General features: G+C 44.2%; 1 protein-coding gene across 1 annotated transcript; it reads left to right on the top strand.

Annotated features, from left to right (window-relative positions):
• The first annotated feature begins 11,224 nt into the window (after positions 1–11,224).
• LOC149255027 (uncharacterized) lies at positions 11,225–15,403 on the top strand. Its single transcript, XM_089454924.1, has one exon. The coding sequence runs from the start codon at positions 11,225–11,227 to the stop codon at positions 15,401–15,403; it is 4,179 nt and encodes a 1,392-aa protein (XP_089311050.1).
• The last annotated feature ends 1,891 nt before the right edge of the window (positions 15,404–17,294 follow it).

Here is a 17,294-nt window from a genome sequence, read left to right as displayed (position 1 = left end):
CTTTCCCAAGGGTGAGAAGGAACTGGAAATGTGTACAAGCCAAGTTTTTTGTTGCTGGGCTTGCTTTTAGCATACATAGCACACCCCTTTACATATCTAGAAACTGTCTCACTCATTCTTGGCCAATAGCAGAACCTTTGCGGCTGTGCAACTGTTTTACTCACCCCAAAGTGACCTGATATCAGAGAAGTGTGTGCTTCCCTAATTATCTTTGCTCTCTATGTTTGTGGAATGCAGAGTTTCCCACAGTGATATAAGAGTTGGTCCTTCACATGATAGTCCAATTCTTCTACTCTTTTGCCTTGACTCAAAGTTGCATATACATCTTTAAAGTCCATATCCTGAGCATACTGTTCTATGTAGATTTCATGCAACACAGAATTATGCTTAAGTATGGTTGATGCATTTATAATGGGTCTAGATAACATATCTGCAACCTTGTTATGTATGCCCTTTTTATATCTGATGACTAAATGAAACTGTTGTGGAAAACCCATCCATCTGTAATGTCTTGATTGTTGCAACTTAGTTTGGGAGTGTAGATATTGAAGTGGCTGATGATCAGTATGTATTACTGTTTCCTTGCCCATTAAGTAATGTTTCCACTTTTTCACACTCTGAACTAATGCATACAATTCTTTATCACAGGTAGGATAGTTAACTACTACAGGATTAGAAGTCTCAGAATGATAACATATGGGTTTACTGTGCTGTGTCAACACTGCTCCCATGGCATAGTCACTGGCATCAGTTTGGATCTCAAATGGTCTTTGTAGATCTGGCAGTGCTAGTATAGGTGTTGTACTAATTTTTTCTTTCAAGGTGTTGAAGGCTTTCTGTTGTTTGCCTCCCCACTGAAACACCTTGTTCAATCCTGTCAAAGCATGTAAGGGAGTTGTAATTGAGGAGAAATTTGAAATGAACTTCCTTCAATACCGTGTTGCTCCTAAGAAGCTTCTCACTTCTGTAGCAGACTTGGGTTTAGGCCAGTTTACAGTCACTGCCACTTTAGAGGGATCTATTTTCAATTCACCTCCCTCTACTATATGACCCAAATAATTTAGAGAGGTTTTGCCAAATTCACATTTGGAGAGTTTAACATAAAGTTTTTCTCTTTTCAAAACATATAATGTCTGCTTAACATGCTTTAAATGTTCTTCCCACGTTTTAATAAAAATCGGAATGTCATCCAGATACACAATAACAAAATCATCAAGAAAAGGTCTAAGTACATCATTCATTAATCTCATGAAAGTAGGAGGGGCATTGGTCAAGCCAAAAGGCATAACCAGCCATTCATAAAATCCCTGCTTTGTTTTGAAAGCAATCTTCCATGCATCTTGCTCTGCAACTCTAACCTGATGGTATCCACTGCGCAAATCCAACTTGGTGAAATAAACAGCGTCCTTCAGTTGATCTAAAAGATCATCTATGCGAGGAAGGGGATAACGATTTTTGATTGTTATTTTATTCATTGCTCGATAATCAATGCACATTCTCCATCAGCCATCTTTCTTTCTCACCAAAATGATTGGTGACCCACATGGTGATGTGCTAGGCCTGATGAACCCTTTCTCGAGCAACTCCTGCACCTACTTCTTGATTTCAGCATTCTCTAAAGCAGATAACCTGTACATCCCAATGTTAGGCAAAGGAACATCTTGCTGCAAAATAATATCATGTACTATTCCCTTTTTGGGTGGCAAACCTTGAGGCTCTTGAAACAAGACATCATACTCAGAAACAATCTTTTCTATATCATCTTGCTGATCAGAATTACAACCCTCAAATACATTGGTTTTATCAGTTTTCTTTTCCTTTACAACCATCAGTAAGAACTATTTGCATGAGTTTATCATTCTTTTCATCTGTCCTGAGTTTATGAGAGTACAATTATTCTTGAGCTTATGAGCTCTTACAAAGTATTCGATTCCATCTTTAACAAGTAGATGCTTGTTCTTGGCTCTATAGAAAATAACCTTTATATCATACAAGTAAGGACTTGCTAAAAAAATTCCACATATATCCAAGGGAATTATATCTATCTCAACCTCATCTACAGATGCTGACCCAAAAGAAAACTTGAGTTTGCACTGTCTAGTCACTTATAGTTGTGCTTTATCATTCAACCATCCTAATGGGTATGGATTCTTATGAGGTGTAGTTGCTAATCCCAATTTCTTTACAATTGCTTCAGAAATCAGATTTACTTGTGAGCCACTATCAAACAAAGTATCAATATTTTGATTTTTGGAAACAACTCGAATATGGAAAAGCTCATGCCTTTTTTTCTCATGTTCTTCATCAATAATAGATTGAGTAGAATTACTAGTAGATGCTTCAGAATTCTTACCTTTTATACTTGTGGCTGCAATGATTGTTTCATCTCCCGAGTCTGACCCCAAATCTTTCTGAATAGCTGCAACAGTCTTCTTCTTCTTTCCCTCATACTTCTTAGGTCTCAACTCTGGATGCAGAATCCAACAGTGCTCATCATCATGCCCCTCCTTTTTACAGTGAGTGCATGAGGCTTTTCCTTTTTGTGCAGTGTTAGCCTTCCTTGCTTTCCACTTCTGCTTTCTTTTCTCCTTGCTCTTGCTCACAGTGGGTTGGGATGGTCCCCCAACTTCTGGATTTCCATTCTTTCCTCTAGCTTCCAGATGAGTAGCTTGCACAGATACCTCATCTATACTAGTGGGATTAAACATGAGGATGGCATGCCTCATGTAGCTGTGTAGACTACCAATGTACTTCAAAAGAGTTTCTGGTGAGTCTAATGAAATACCCAACATCAATGCTGTCTTTCGGAACTCTTGAGTATACCCTTGTACACTTTTGCCTTTCAACTGCCAAAGAGTTTGACAACTCATCATGGCTTGTTGCATGTAGGCCAATGGATAGAATTGCTTTTTGATTGTAGTAACAAATTCACTCCAGACAGAGATGGTCTTACCATACTTCCTCATATCAGCTTGGGTTCTTCCTTCCCACCTGTTAGCTACCTATACCAATAGGTTTCATATTTCATGATTGGCTATGAAAGGTCCAAATATGCTCTGCTTTGATGATTCAAAGATCACATATTTCCTAGAGAATCCAATCTGTGCTTATAGCTTGGTATGTACTTAAAATTTTGATGGATGGTCCAACAGTCTAATCTGGATCATTCCATGGTTTAAATTTGCAGTTGTAGATTAGAGAAGGAAGTCTGTCCAAACTGTTTAATCTTGGCAGACAAGTAGTTTAGGTAGAGAAAAAAGGCTCCCAACAACTTAATCTGGGACCTTGGAAGAAATAAGGGTAGAAGTAGATAGAAAAACAAGAGAAAAGCCAAAGAAAAGAAAAGGAAAGTAAGGGTCTGCAAGTCCAAGAGCACCCTCCAAGAAGAAATAAAAAATGCTAGGCAAGTAGCTGGGTAAGTAGTTGGGGTTGCAGAAAGGTTATCTTTACCATTGCAGGTAAGTTCGCTGTGTTTACCAAAGCAAAGTTAATCAATTGAGAAGGTTTTCTTCTTCATCAAAGTTGCAGCAGGAAGCATGACTAACCTCCCTTCTTCCCCTTTCCATTTCATTACTAACACTCCCTCATCAGCTGAAATTCATGGAAGAGGATTATGGTTTCATGGTGGTTCTTGTTCATTCAAAAGCCACATTTCCTGTGTAAAATTCTTTTCATTTTGATCTACTCCCTAAACTAAGTCAGTCTCAAACAAACTTAGTGTTTTCTCCCTTTATTCACTCCCCTCATCCATATTAACCCTAACTCTACTATGTAAATCCCTTATATTACCTTTCCCCTAATATTATTAACACCATGGTGTATAAACCCAAAATTTTGTATAAATACCCCTCCCCTTGGCATTATAGCCAATAAGTCCTATGTCAGGGATCAAATGACACCTGGTCATCTTGATAAACCTAAGCCAAACCCTCTTCCCCCTTTCCAAATCCATTTTTTAACTCATTGGCCCCCATTTGCAAACATGAACCTTGTAAAAACCTTACTTTACCCTTACCCGCTCTAAATTTCCAAATAATACACAAAAACCCATTTTTTGTGATTAACCAAAGTTTCTGCGCGTCTTTGTTTCTTCGAAATATATTGAAAAACCCGTAATCTAATGTTTTTTGCCAAAACGCATACCCCGATATACATTGACTCAACCCTGCCCCCTTCCGTATTGACCGATCGTTTTTATTGACCCTGACAGCCGTCCGATCGGAGCTTGAACATCCAACGGCTCTTATCACATCGGAGCAGCTCCGACGTCCGCTGTTTACCCACCATATCTGCCGATCACATCACTCCCCCGACAGCCGTTGGATCGAGCCCTCCAGATCCGACGGTCATCGTTGATATTGGAGCGGGTCTCACATCCGACGAATACCTTCCGATATCCGTAAAAAGGTTACGTCATTCGGCATCCACGCGTCTCCACCACAGCTCATTGGAGGTACGTCTGACAGATACCTCCCCCGTACCATAAGCGGTGCGATATGAAACCGCTGGCTGTTTCCGGTTTCAGTTATCCCGCCTGTACTACGTCACCACCACATCATCCCACGTCACCGCCACCTCACCTATGACGTCAGCTGGCCCTGACCCCACCTACGACGTCATGCTGATGTCAGCAGAAAAACGCGCCAAAGTCCAAAAAACCAATAATATGGTGAAATTTCGTGTTTTTTCCCATTTTCTTACAAAAGACTTTGTTGTGCCTGCATGCGATTTTCACGTCCAAAGTCCACCAACCTGCAGAACCTGACCAGGAGACCGGCGGTGCGCCATTTCCACAGTCATCCGTGACCATTGCCTACTCCTCACCAGGTATTCTCCGCTATAAATCCTTCACGTACCTGCTTTGTCTGTTATTTCCCTCAAAAGAGCTTATAAACAGAAAAAACTCTTGAATTCACCGGCAGAAATCCTTGCACCTGCCTCTTTGACAGTTGTGAACTCGAACAATACTAGCCGAGCCTTGTTTGCCTGCATTTCCATTGAAAAACCAAGCTCTGTTCGCGCAATCGCGGCTGACTCATTCAAACCGAATTTAACTACTGAGAGAGACAGAGTGAGGCCAAACATTTGTCCTATTTTGCACTGCAAATAGTATTTCAATTGCTATTTACTACAACTACTCTCTGTTCCTGATAAATTCACCTCCCTGGTAAAAAGACATTTCTCTATACTGTCCTGCTCAATTAAAACCACTTTGCACTCAATACAGAATCCTCTTTTGCAATGGAGACGCCTATAGTACTAAATGTTCAGCCTCTGAATGCCCCTCAAAGGAACTTGAAATGGCAAGCCTTGGCAGATATGGATTACCAAATTACAGAAGAAATGTTTATGAGCAGCAAATTCCACATTCATCTGTTGAATGAGTTGAAAGCCAAGCATGAAAATGGGACAGATATATTGGGCATATGGGACTCTTTCCTCCCTATTTTCAAGCTCACTCAGGTCAACCAGTTCCCTAAACTAATCCACCTGTGTGCTGAACATTATGATGCCTCTCAGAGGGCTGTTGTTGACCCATCTAGTTCAGTACTTTTCTATGTTACCCCTCAAGCTATCAGAGACATGCTTTGCTTCAACCCTCATAAGAAGTTGGTCCCTTTGTCACTAGTGAACCTGATAAAAAAAGGGGCTAAACTGACAGATACTCAAATTATCAAACTTAATCAGTTATACATTAACTCTGACATTGTGATGTACCCTCCAATTGGTCATGTATATCTCAATGAGCTGGGCAGAGACCTTGCAGATATGATTTGTCCCATCTTGGGATATAGTTCAATTGAGCATATTGATGCAACTGTGCTGGTAATGATGCTTATGTTTGCTCCTGGCAAGTCACCAATCTGCTATGACTATGCCACCTACATATCGGACAAGATTCATGAGCAATTGATGAATTTGAGGAGAGATAGGATGTTCAGATACGCCTCCTACATTTACCATTTGATCTTGTACCATCAACATGAGAAATTTCATTTTTCAATCAAAAGAGTGGATGCCCAAGGCAATCCCAGATCAGTGGTCTATTGGTCTTTTGTCTTCCACACTACACCTGAGTCTCCATACACTTACTGTGAATTCATAGATCTGTTCATCCATCCAGCTATGGCAATGCTGATGAGCTCGCCTCCTCCGAGACTCACTGATGACATGCAGAGAATTCTTCAGCTATCCAAAGCTTACAGCATTGGGGATTGGTACTTCTACCAAAACCACACTGTCATCAGGATATATGGGTGTGATTTACCTCCATTCAGATTACCTAAGTATGTGCCTATGAGGCTATTTGCCCTAGAGTACTTTAGGCAATTTGGCAGAGTTGATGTGCTTCACTTTTCAGGAAGAGGCAAAAAAGCACAGTTGAAGGTGAAAAGCCAACTTGGCCATTTTATCTATAACGAGAGGGAGCAAGGATGGAGGGAAGCAGATAGAATGCTTGAGTCCCTTGGCCTGCAAACCGGTTTCCTATGGGCACCCTATGACCCTAATCATTTTATAACTATGAGGAGGCTCAAATATAAGTTATCTACCTATGATCACCATAGTATCCCTCACATTGAAAAATATGCAAACCAAGACAAATGGAGGAGAGGAACCTTAGAAGAGCCCATGTCACAAGAAGAGCTAAACCAGAGGGCACTAAGGAATCTAAGGAAGATGGCTGACCTTGAACTTTGTTCACAGGTATTCCCACTTCCAAGCACACAAGCGGGAGCAGCTGCATCCTCCTCAACTGCCAAACAGCAAACTACCAAGGCCACTGAAAATATATCCAGCAAAGGCAAAGAAAAGGAAATGGAGACAGAGCAACCACATCAAGAGAAAGAGCAGTCACCTCCAGTGACTCAAGAGCAGGCAGATAAAGAAAAGCAGCAGCAGGCAGAGCAACAACAGCAACAAGAATTGCAGCAAGAAGAAGGGCAACATGACAGACAGCAGCCCTTACAGCAGGAAAGAGTAGTTGATACTCCAACTTCCACTGAGCAACAGGCTCAGAACATAGTGCCTCCTAGGCCAGAAGTCACCATTGACGCCTCGGTCCTCCAAACTCCACAGAAGGAGGACTTAAGCAGAAAAAGGGATAGAGAAACTCCTCTGACTTCATCTATCAACCAGGGAGAGAAAAGACAAAGATTGAATGACTTTTCGGAGGATGACATAGCAATAAGACAAGCATTGGGCATGGGCCCACCCAGCAGAGAAGCCTCAGCCAGTTCCTTCCAGCAGGAACAGGACAGGACTATGGGAGGGGAGGTCAGCTCCTCCAGCCAGCAAAAACAAGGAGAAGTAAGCATCAAACAACAGTTTATAGACATCAAAAGGAGGAGTGATCCTGTCAAGATACAGCTGTACAATCATCTGCTAAACATGGCTCCCACCAACCAGCAAAGACTCATGTCTGCCTTTGATGTAAGTGAAGGCAAAATGATCATGAGTCATTTTATGCCAACAACACTGCATCCCCAATCTGCCTCAGATTACCTTAGGACCAACCTGGAGGTCCTGGCCAAGGACATACACCCAATGGATAAAATTGAACTGCACAAACAGACTGGTGAGATGGTGTATGCCTCCTTGGCAGACAAAACATTAGAAAATTACAAGCTAGAGAGTAGCCTTAATGCCACAGCCTCTCAGCTGGAATTGGAGAGGGCATCATCCCAGGCGAAGGACAACAGAATAAGGTCCTTGGAAGACATAATCATTGAAATTGGGCATAATCCCAAAGATATTACAGGAATACAGGAAATCTTGAAGTTAAGGGATGCTGACATGGCTGCCTTGAGGAAGAAAATCAAACTCCCAGCTACCATTCACCCTCAGACAGATGAGGTAGCCCAACAAAGGCATGAGCAAGATACCACAGCCTTGTTGATTTCCATTTATAAACAGCTTGTTCAGGCACAAGAGAAATTGGGAGAATCTAAGGCTACACAAGCGGCCCTGCAAGCAGCATTGAAACAAAGAGAAGAGGCTCAGACCTCTCAGCCTCCTCCTCAGATCATCAATCTCGAGGAAACTGCTCCTATCACTGCTCCTCCTCCTCAACAGACTGAACAGACAGCAACATCTACTTCAGCAGCGCCAACAACTATAGAGCAGGCCCAAAGCCTGGATATGCAAAAGCTGAAGAATGAAATCCAAATCCTGGAAGCTCAAATGACAGAGTTAAATGAGACCAGGGAAAAGTTAGCCAAAGTCAATGACAGGTATGATAAATCCAAACAAACTGTGGCAGAGAAGGACAGGGAGGTGAAAGCCCTCAAAAACAGAATAAAAGAGCTAGAGAATGAGCTCAAGTTAGATAAGGTGGTGGCTGAGCTTAAAATAGTGTTGTGGGCTAACATTGGTCAATCTATCAATGAGCAATGGCAATATATTGAAACTATCCATGAGCAACTAGAGCTCATCCCAAAGGCACAGAAGGAGGTTCACAGATCAAGAGATTTATTGAGCAATATGCCTGAGATAGCCACCAGGATGATCAATGTGCTTAACAATAGGACAAGCACTCAGTTGGCTGCCATGGGAATTCCAAATAGAACTGAGCACATTCAGTTGATAAAAAGGGTTCTCACACTGAGAAACTTAGTGCAGACATTGGAAAGAAGAACCCAAGATATGCAGACTGAGGTGAACAGATTTTTGGAAAAGTTTCAGGTGTTAGAAAACAGAGGGCTCCCTAGCTTACTGAACAGCGCAGGGAGATTGTTCACACATGACCAGTATGCCAAAAGGGTCAACACATTTGCTACTAGTCAGATCAATGAAAAGCCCAGCACCTCAGAGGAAACAGGGCTGGCCACAGGACAGACTCTCTATAACAGAGTAGAGAATCTATTTTTTATAATGAATGAGATCAATCACCTGTTTGGGGTGGCTCCCAATTTCTTCAAGTATACAGAGGCAGAGGAGACTATAGAGGCAATCCTCAGGCATCAACTCCCTACACAAGACTGGTGGGCAAATGCAATACAGAAAGTTTTATAGACAGTAAGCAATTCACCAAATTTTGTTTTTGAAAACATGAATCATTATGCAAAGCACAGTTCAACAAAATCAGCATGCCTTAAAGATTAAAGCTGAGCCAACTAAGCAGAAGTTTCGGCCAGAAAAGCAAAAGTAGAAAACCACAGGTGGCAGGGCCGAGAAAATACAGCGCAGCAAAAAATAAAGACACATTATTCAGCGTTAAAGCAAAGTGGTTCAACCGACTCAATGGCCTCCAAAGGTCAAATTATCCTCTGACAGACTTAAAGAGCATTTATGCTGCATTCAAAGTTGTAATAACTTCTTTTCTACTCAAAGGCCTTGACTAGAAAAGAGGTTTTTCTGCTCTGCAACCCTACGGATGCACAGGTACTTGCCGCCATTTCTGAACTCTACCTGCTCGACCCTGACAGAGCACGTCAAGCCGCCAGTCCTCGGCTGAAGGTTTTCTATGGCAACGCCTGCAGGAGGGGCGGGCTCTGCCCCCCCTCCTTTGAATGACTCCTCCGCCAGTGTGAAAACGAATCGTATGCCGCCGACTCCTCCTGACACTAATAGCGACAAAGGGCAAGAACGACAGAAGGCCAGCGATAACGAGATCCCTGCAGATCAGACTGCGGCCACAGACTCTGAAACAGAACAGGACCAAAATGCCTCCTCGTCACAGCCAAAGGCGACCTCGACTACTTGTATTCCCAAGTCGACAGAGCGCATCAAGATAGAACTGCCTAGTCACCGAATCAATGGAGAAATACAGTACATGCAGGACCATGCACTGATAGGCAAATTCTTGGGCTTCTGGCCGACAGAAAGAGCCCTGAATGGCTGGATCGAATCCAAATGGAAACCAAAGGGACAAGTAACACTGCAACTGGGCCCAAAGGGCTTCTTCACAGCCATATTTAACTGCCTGGAGGACAAAACCAAGGTATTCGAAGGCGGCCCTTACTTTTTCAATTCATCTGGACTGTACCTCACAGAATGGAAGCCTCGATTTGACCCAAACAAAGAAGATTTCAGCTGGGCTCCGGTGTGGATCAGAATGTACGGACTCCCAGTGGAATATTGGAAGGAAGAAACGCTAGCAGACATTGGAAATAGATTGGGAACCTTCATCAAAGTTGCTGAGGAAACAAAGAAGCGCAAATACACTTCCTATGCCCGAATCTGCGTTAAAATGCACCTTGCCAAGACTCTGGCAGACTCGGTAAGTCTCCTTCACGAAGATTTTGAATGGGAACAAACTCTTGATTATGAACATATCCCTTTTCGTTGCCGTAAGTGCCATGCTCATGGGCACCTGTTTAGGGACTGCCCTCTTAATCAGCAATCCAAAGCCCATTCATCAGAAACTCAAACGGACTCAGAAGGCTTCACAATAATCCCCAACCGCCGTCGGCATTCCAAAAAGAATCAGGTAGCCCCTGAGATCCTTACCAGATTAGACGCTAGGAACAAGTTCTCGCCTCTTGCCAACCAAGATCCTCCCAGCGGAGAGCCTCTGGACTCTAACTCTCAGCCTTCTTCATCCCTTGCTCCCCATGCTCCTAAGCCTGTGGTTAAACCCAGCTCTGTGCAACCTTCTCAATCTCCCCCCTGAAGATACTCCAAAGGCTGCCACCGATCCCAGCGATCCTTCCGTGGGCAAGGGGAAATCTAAAGTGGATCCCAAGCAACTGGTATCCGACATGGACATGGACGCAGCAATAGCACTAAGCTTACATAACACCACAGAGGAGGAGGAACAAAATGCCCCCAGCAGTATGGAACAGGATCCGGAGAACATTATCCTTGAAGGAATAGACATCTTAAAACTTGAAACAGCCTGCAAGCAAAAGGAATACAATACTATTCCTCCCTGGCAAATAGAGCGGCTGGAAGGAGTCCTAGCCAAGGTTCAACACAATAAACATCTAGGCATACAAGGAGGAAGTCCATGGGATGCAAAAAAGAGTCTCAAAGAAACCAAGAAAAGAGGGCGCAAAACGGACCTGCAAAGGACCATTGCAGTAGGGGAAATGCTTATGGAATCAGGGAGATTCCCTAAGCTGACTAAGTTCTACAAACCTGCATCCCATTAACCATGAAGCTCATCTCATGGAATGTGAGAGGACTCAACAGCCCCTCAAAAATTAGGATGATCAAGAACTTGATACAGCAAGAAAAACCTTCTATAGTTTTTCTTCAAGAAACCAAAAAAAGCACAATAGCCATGGACAAGGCAAGAAATAAGATCTGGGCTGGTAGTAACCTAATGTCAGTAGGCGCTTCAGGGGCTTCGGGTGGATTAGCCATATTATGGAATCCACAGACCCTCAATCTTTACGACTTCCATGCCGCCCATTTTCTCATACAAGCTTCCTTTCATCTCATAGGAACAAATATCCACGGGCACTTGACCAATGTTTACTTTCCGCAAAGTAATCAGCACAAACTGGATCTGTTAAACACGCTTTCCAGTTTGAATGAGAACAGACAGTTCCCGCTCTGGATCAGTGGCGGCGATTTCAATATCATTCAATCGCTGGAGGAGAAAACAGGGGGAAGAACAAGATTAGAAAATGACAGCAAAGGACTCAGAGACTTTATTCAGGACAATCACTTAATGGATATTCCAACCACCAATGGGATTTTCACCTGGACCAACAAGCGCAGTGGTGTCAATCATATCGCCTCTCGGCTTGACAGGTTCCTCCTTTCAGACAATGCAATCCATTTAGGCGGAGATTTCAATGCTTCAATTTTGCCACACGGAGGATCGGACCATTGGCCCATCGTGCTTCACTGGTCTCGGCCTGGAACAAGAAGCAACCGGCCCTTCCGCTTCGAAGCTTTTTGGTTCACAAATGCAAAATTCAGGCAGATCGTAGAGGAGGCCTGGAAAGCCTACAGGCCTCCAGAAGGAGCCAAAATGTTTCAATTTCAACAAAAGTTGAAAAATCTAAAGCAGGTTCTTAAAATTTGGAACAAAACTCAATTTGGCAACATTCAGGAGGATCGACAAAGGTTGGAAAAACAAATGGAAGCACTTCAGCAAGATATCATTAAAGAAGGCCGCACGGAGGAGCAGTTACAACAAGAGCAAATCCTTTGGCATCGATTAGAAGAACGGAGAAAGCAAGAAGAAATACTCTGGCGGCAGAAATCCCGAATCAATTGGCTAAAAGAGGGCGAAAAGAACACAAAATTTTTTCATAGAACAGCTATACAGAGGCGCATGTACAACAACATCACTTTCATCAACAATCAGCAAGGAGAGAGAGTAGAAACCCATGAAGACATGGAAAAGGAATTAACACATTACTTTCAAGACATCCTTAAAGAGCCGGAAGGAAACAGGGATGCCGAAATCAGAGCCATCACACAGCATATTCCCAGAATCATAACTGATGAGCACAACAACAAATTACTACAGCCAACATCCCTGAAAGAAATTGAAGAAGCAATGAACCAGCTCAAGGATGGCAAAGCCCCGGGGCCGGACGGCTTCACTGCCAATTTCTACCACGAATTCTGGGAATTAATCAAAGAAGAAGTTTGGGAGCTGGTGGAAGAATCAAGAAGCATGCACTGGATTCTTCCAGCCCTCAACACTACCTTCATTGCACTAGTTCCAAAATGTGCTGAACCAAGCAAGCCTGAAAGCTTTAGACCCATTGCTCTATGCAATGTCATATACAAGCTTATCTCTAAGGTCATCGCAAATCGACTCAAGCCTCTTCTACCCTTACTCATTTCTCCGGAACAAACAGGGTATGTCGAAGGAAGGCAGATCATGGACGGGATCATTCTATCAAATGAAGTGATTCACTCCCTCAAGATTCTCAAAAAGCCAGGTATGCTTCTCAAACTAGATTTATCCAAAGCTTTTGACAAGCTCAGTTGGAACTATATACAAAAAGTGCTTATTGCTTTTGGCTTCAGTCATACTTGGACAAGATGGGTCTATAGTTTGATCTCCTCCCCAAGCTTTTCTGTACTGTTAAATGGTTCTCCTTCTCATCCTTTTAGGCCTTCAAGGGGCATTAGACAAGGGGACCCCTTATCGCCTTTCCTCTTTGTACTCATGGCAGAAGGGCTAGGCAGATTACTGAAGGCAGCCGTCTCTACTCAAATGCTCAAAGGAATCTCCGTTCATGGCCTTCCTCCTCAATCCCACCAACAATTTGTTGACGACACTATGCTCTTTGGCCACCCATCATCGCAAGAAGCCTCTGTCTTCAAATCTCTGCTATCTATTTTCTCAAAAGCTTCAGGAACCTCCATCAACTCATCGAAATCTCAGCTATATTTCTTCAATACCCCTCTTTCCACTCAAAGGAACATAGCTAGAATTTTGCAGTTTACCATTTCTAAACTCCCGTCGACCTACCTAGGGGCCCCCCTGGCTGCTGCAGCTATCAAACATTCCTCCTGGCAGTCTCTTCTAGATAAGCTTGAATCTAAACTCTCCCTCTGGACCTTCCGAGCTCTTAATATTGCCAGCAGGCTTGTCCTGATCAAATCGGTACTCCAAGCCATGCCATTGTACCTCTTTTCACTGTTGGCCGCACCTAAATGGGTCCTTAAATCTATCCGCAATCTCCAGCGAAACTTTCTCTGGGGATCGTCTGGCCTCAACAGAAAATGGGCGCTAGTGAAATGGACAGATATCTGCAAGCCCAAATCCGATGGAGGCCTGGGACTTCGAGACCCTTTACAGAGCAATGATAATATGGGGGCTCGCATGTGGTGGAATTGGATTACTAAGCCAAACGCACCATGGGCCAAACTGTGGCAGGCAAAGTATGCACCAGGCAGCCAATGGAACGATCTAATCAGAATCAACTCCACAACTCAGGGATCTCCTATATGGAACGCAGCTAAACCCCACAGCAAATTCATTCAAGAGCATAGTTTCTGGGAGATACACTCCGGCACCACAGCCAGATTTTGGGAGGATTCGTGGCAGCAGCTCCCCAAGCTTGCAACAGTTTTTCACAAGCCTCTCTGGCAAGAGCAGATGCAGCAAGCACAACTCACTCAAGTCAATCAATTTTGGCAACATTCTGAAAATACCGACTTCAGAACCTGGAAGAAGGCCAGTCTCTGGCAAAACAATTGGCAAAGCGAGACATATGAGGACATAGAGAAAGAATTATCATATAGGAAAATTCGGTACTCCACTCTACAGGATCGCCTCAGATGGGGCCATAAACACAAAGGTACATTTACTACTCAAGAAGCCCATCAGCTCAGATATAATGGAAACCAACCCAATAAGGACCCGATTTGGGAAAAGATCTGGCAACCAGGAATTTGGCCCAAAATATCCACTTTCTTATGGCTGCTCAGCAAAAGAAGAATACTCACTTGGGACAACCTGATCAAGCGTGGATTCGTGGGACCATCAAGATGCCCGAACTGCAACATCGACTCTGAGACAATAGGACATCTCATGGAAACCTGCCCGCTAGCAGAGCAAATATGGAGGAAAGCAGAGAGCTGCAACATGAGATCAGAAGCCAGGACAGAAGACATAGCTGAAAACTTAAGGAAATGGGCTCCCTCCCCCTACAAGAGTCAGCTTCTCAACCACCTGTGGAGACTCTTACCAGGATTCATATACTGGATTCTTTGGAAAGAAAGAAACCACAGAATCTTCAACAACTCTTCCCGGCCCAATGAAACCTTATGGCTAATCCTCAACAAACAGCTGCAAGAAACTCTGGCCCTCAAATCCTGGTCAGACACGGATATGCCAGACTCCCCATTAGAATGCCGGATCCTGAAGGCTTGGAACATAAACCTCTCAATGCTACAGAAAGAAGGCACCAGACCCCCTAACAGCAGCACCTCTCCTTCCAGTTGGTCCCCTCCTGATTATGCTACCTACAAGTTAAATTTCGATGGGGCGGCCAAAGGAAATCCGGGGCTCGCAGGTTATGGAGGACTCTTCCGAAGTCACACAGGGGAAATAATTCAGATTTTCTATGGCTCATTGGGCAAAGATACTAATAATGTAGCTGAATTAGAAGGCTTATGGAGAGGCTTATGTCTTGCAGAACAACATAACTACTTTCCTTTGGAAGTAGAAGGTGACTCCCTAATCCTTATCAATGCTGCCCAAAGACTCCAAGCAGGCACGCCGGCGGTCAAGGTGGCCACGAGTTGGAGACTATTAAGCAGGCTAGAATCCATGGAGGAGAAGCTACAAACTCCCCAAAGTATAGAGTTCAAGCATGTTCGGAGAACAACGAACAAGGTGGCTGATAGATTAGCCAACCAAGGTGCCTCCCAGTGCATTTCCTACTTTGCAGGTTCTCTGGATAACTCAGAAGATGACAAGCTCAACAATGACTGTATCTCTCTGGCGAAGAAGGATTTCATCATCCCGGATGCGGGTGCATAGGGGAAGGGAGAATGGCACGCGCCATCACGTGGGCGGGTGGCATGCTCATGGTGCCTGGCGGTACCACGCGTTGGGCTGCATTAAACCGTTTGAATGCGAAGAGGAGAAGGCATTAATGCCTGTCTACTCGGCTCGAGGGAGGCAGTTGAGCGACGGGGTGGTGATGAAGTTTAAACAGCGAAGGATGGCACGACGGAGGGAGATTTGCGAGCTTAGTAAGGAGACCCTGCTCCGCTCAGACAGCAATGCGATTGCAGAGCTGAGGGGTGTTAGCTCTTGGAGCTGTGATTGTGAGACTGTTGTGGGTTCTAGGAGCTGGGTTTGTGAGACTGGTGTTGGTCTCTGGAGTTGGTGCTGGTTCTTGTTGCTGGGATTGGCTCTAGGTGCTGATTCTTGTTGCTGGGGTTGGTTCTGGGTGCTGGTTCGTGTTGTCGGGGTTGGTTCTTGGTGCTGGTTCTTGGAGCTGGAGTCAGGGCCTGGTGCTGGCGTTCGTTCCTGACGCTGCTGGTCGCTCTAGCCATTGTCGAAGCACAGAGCACTCGAATTGGAAGAAGGATAACAATGCCGAGGGATAGGCCGAGAATGGGCAGCCGGAGGGGTGGAATTCAGGGCAGAGCTCCACCGAAAGATGACTATTATTCCCCCTCTTCCTCCATGGAGGTAACCTCGAGGCCTCAGTGGTTTCAGGACAGCAACGATGAGGAGGGGGGGCACAATGAAAGAAGCCCAATTGCTGAAGAAAGGCAGAGGGAGCTCCCCATGCTCAGGTATCGACTCCCCTGCCCACAAGTCAATTCCACTTTGATTGTGTCCATTACTGTTGAACCTGGAGTTATTCCGAACATGGAGGTCGAGCCTCTGCCAGAAGGGCAGCGCTCCAGCAGAGAAGACTCTCCAATTGCTTGCCTTCCGGTCGGAGCAGGAATTGGTTGGTCGCCGCCTGAGCGTGATCCTGGGCCGGGATGGTTGGAGCCTCGTCGCGCATATGGGATGGGCCTGGAACGCCCCGCTACCAATCTTGACCCGGATGCTGGCCCTTCTGGGCACGCTGCTGCTTCACTGGCTGGTACGAGCAAGCCAGCCCGAAAGGGTAGCCCAGATAAGGTCATCCAGCTTTCAGATTCAGAGAATACGCTCCATTTCGGGCGCCGAACTGCAGAGGCGCTCCAGACTACTGATGAAGACTGAACTCGCCCTGGTAATCTCTGTTTTTGTTGGGATTTTGATGTGTAAAACGGCTAAGTGGCAGCCTTATCTCTGTCAATGTGTCGGCTATATTGTTCAAGTGTCACCCGTAATTGTCCAAGTGTCAATTGTCATTGTCCAGTTGTTTGTGTGTCTTTGTCCGGGTCATCCTACGGCCCTGGTGTCTTGGTGTCCATCTATGTTCAGTTCTTCTATGTTATGTAACAGTGTCGGCAGTGGTTCAGCAACATTCCCAATTTTGAATCTCTTCAATTTTGGAGCTGATAAGTGGGCAAGGCCAGGGCTGACAAGCAAATCCTCTTAAGCCTTGCCCTTTGTACTCTATTTTGTATACTTGTTTTGTATGATAATAGAATTAGTCAAATTCAGAAAAAAAAAAAAAAAAAAAAAAAAAAAAAAAAAAAAAAAAAAAAAAAAAAAAAAAAACTTCTTTTCTACTTTCTGTACGAATTTATGAAGATATTTTCTCTCTCAGATGACTCAATGCCTGAGATATTTTGTATAAGAATTCCTATAAAGTCCCCTTCGCATGAGCTTGCAAGGGTTGTTGTTGATTTTTCCTGAAGAAGTTCTTATGCTGTAATCCTTGCAGAAGTTAATAAAGAAAGTGATGGAATTTCTCGGATTTCTGAAGTGTTGAATGCGTCCTGGTGTCTGTTGGAAACTGCTGGATTCCTGTGTATTT

The sequence above is a fragment of the Pinus tabuliformis genome, chromosome 7, assembly GCF_031772625.1.
Source record: "Pinus tabuliformis cultivar Carrire ecotype Pingquan chromosome 7, CPIR1, whole genome shotgun sequence".
In the NCBI taxonomy this organism is placed as follows: domain Eukaryota; kingdom Viridiplantae; phylum Streptophyta; class Pinopsida; order Pinales; family Pinaceae; genus Pinus; species Pinus tabuliformis.
This window is presented reverse-complemented; position numbering and strand designations above follow the sequence as displayed.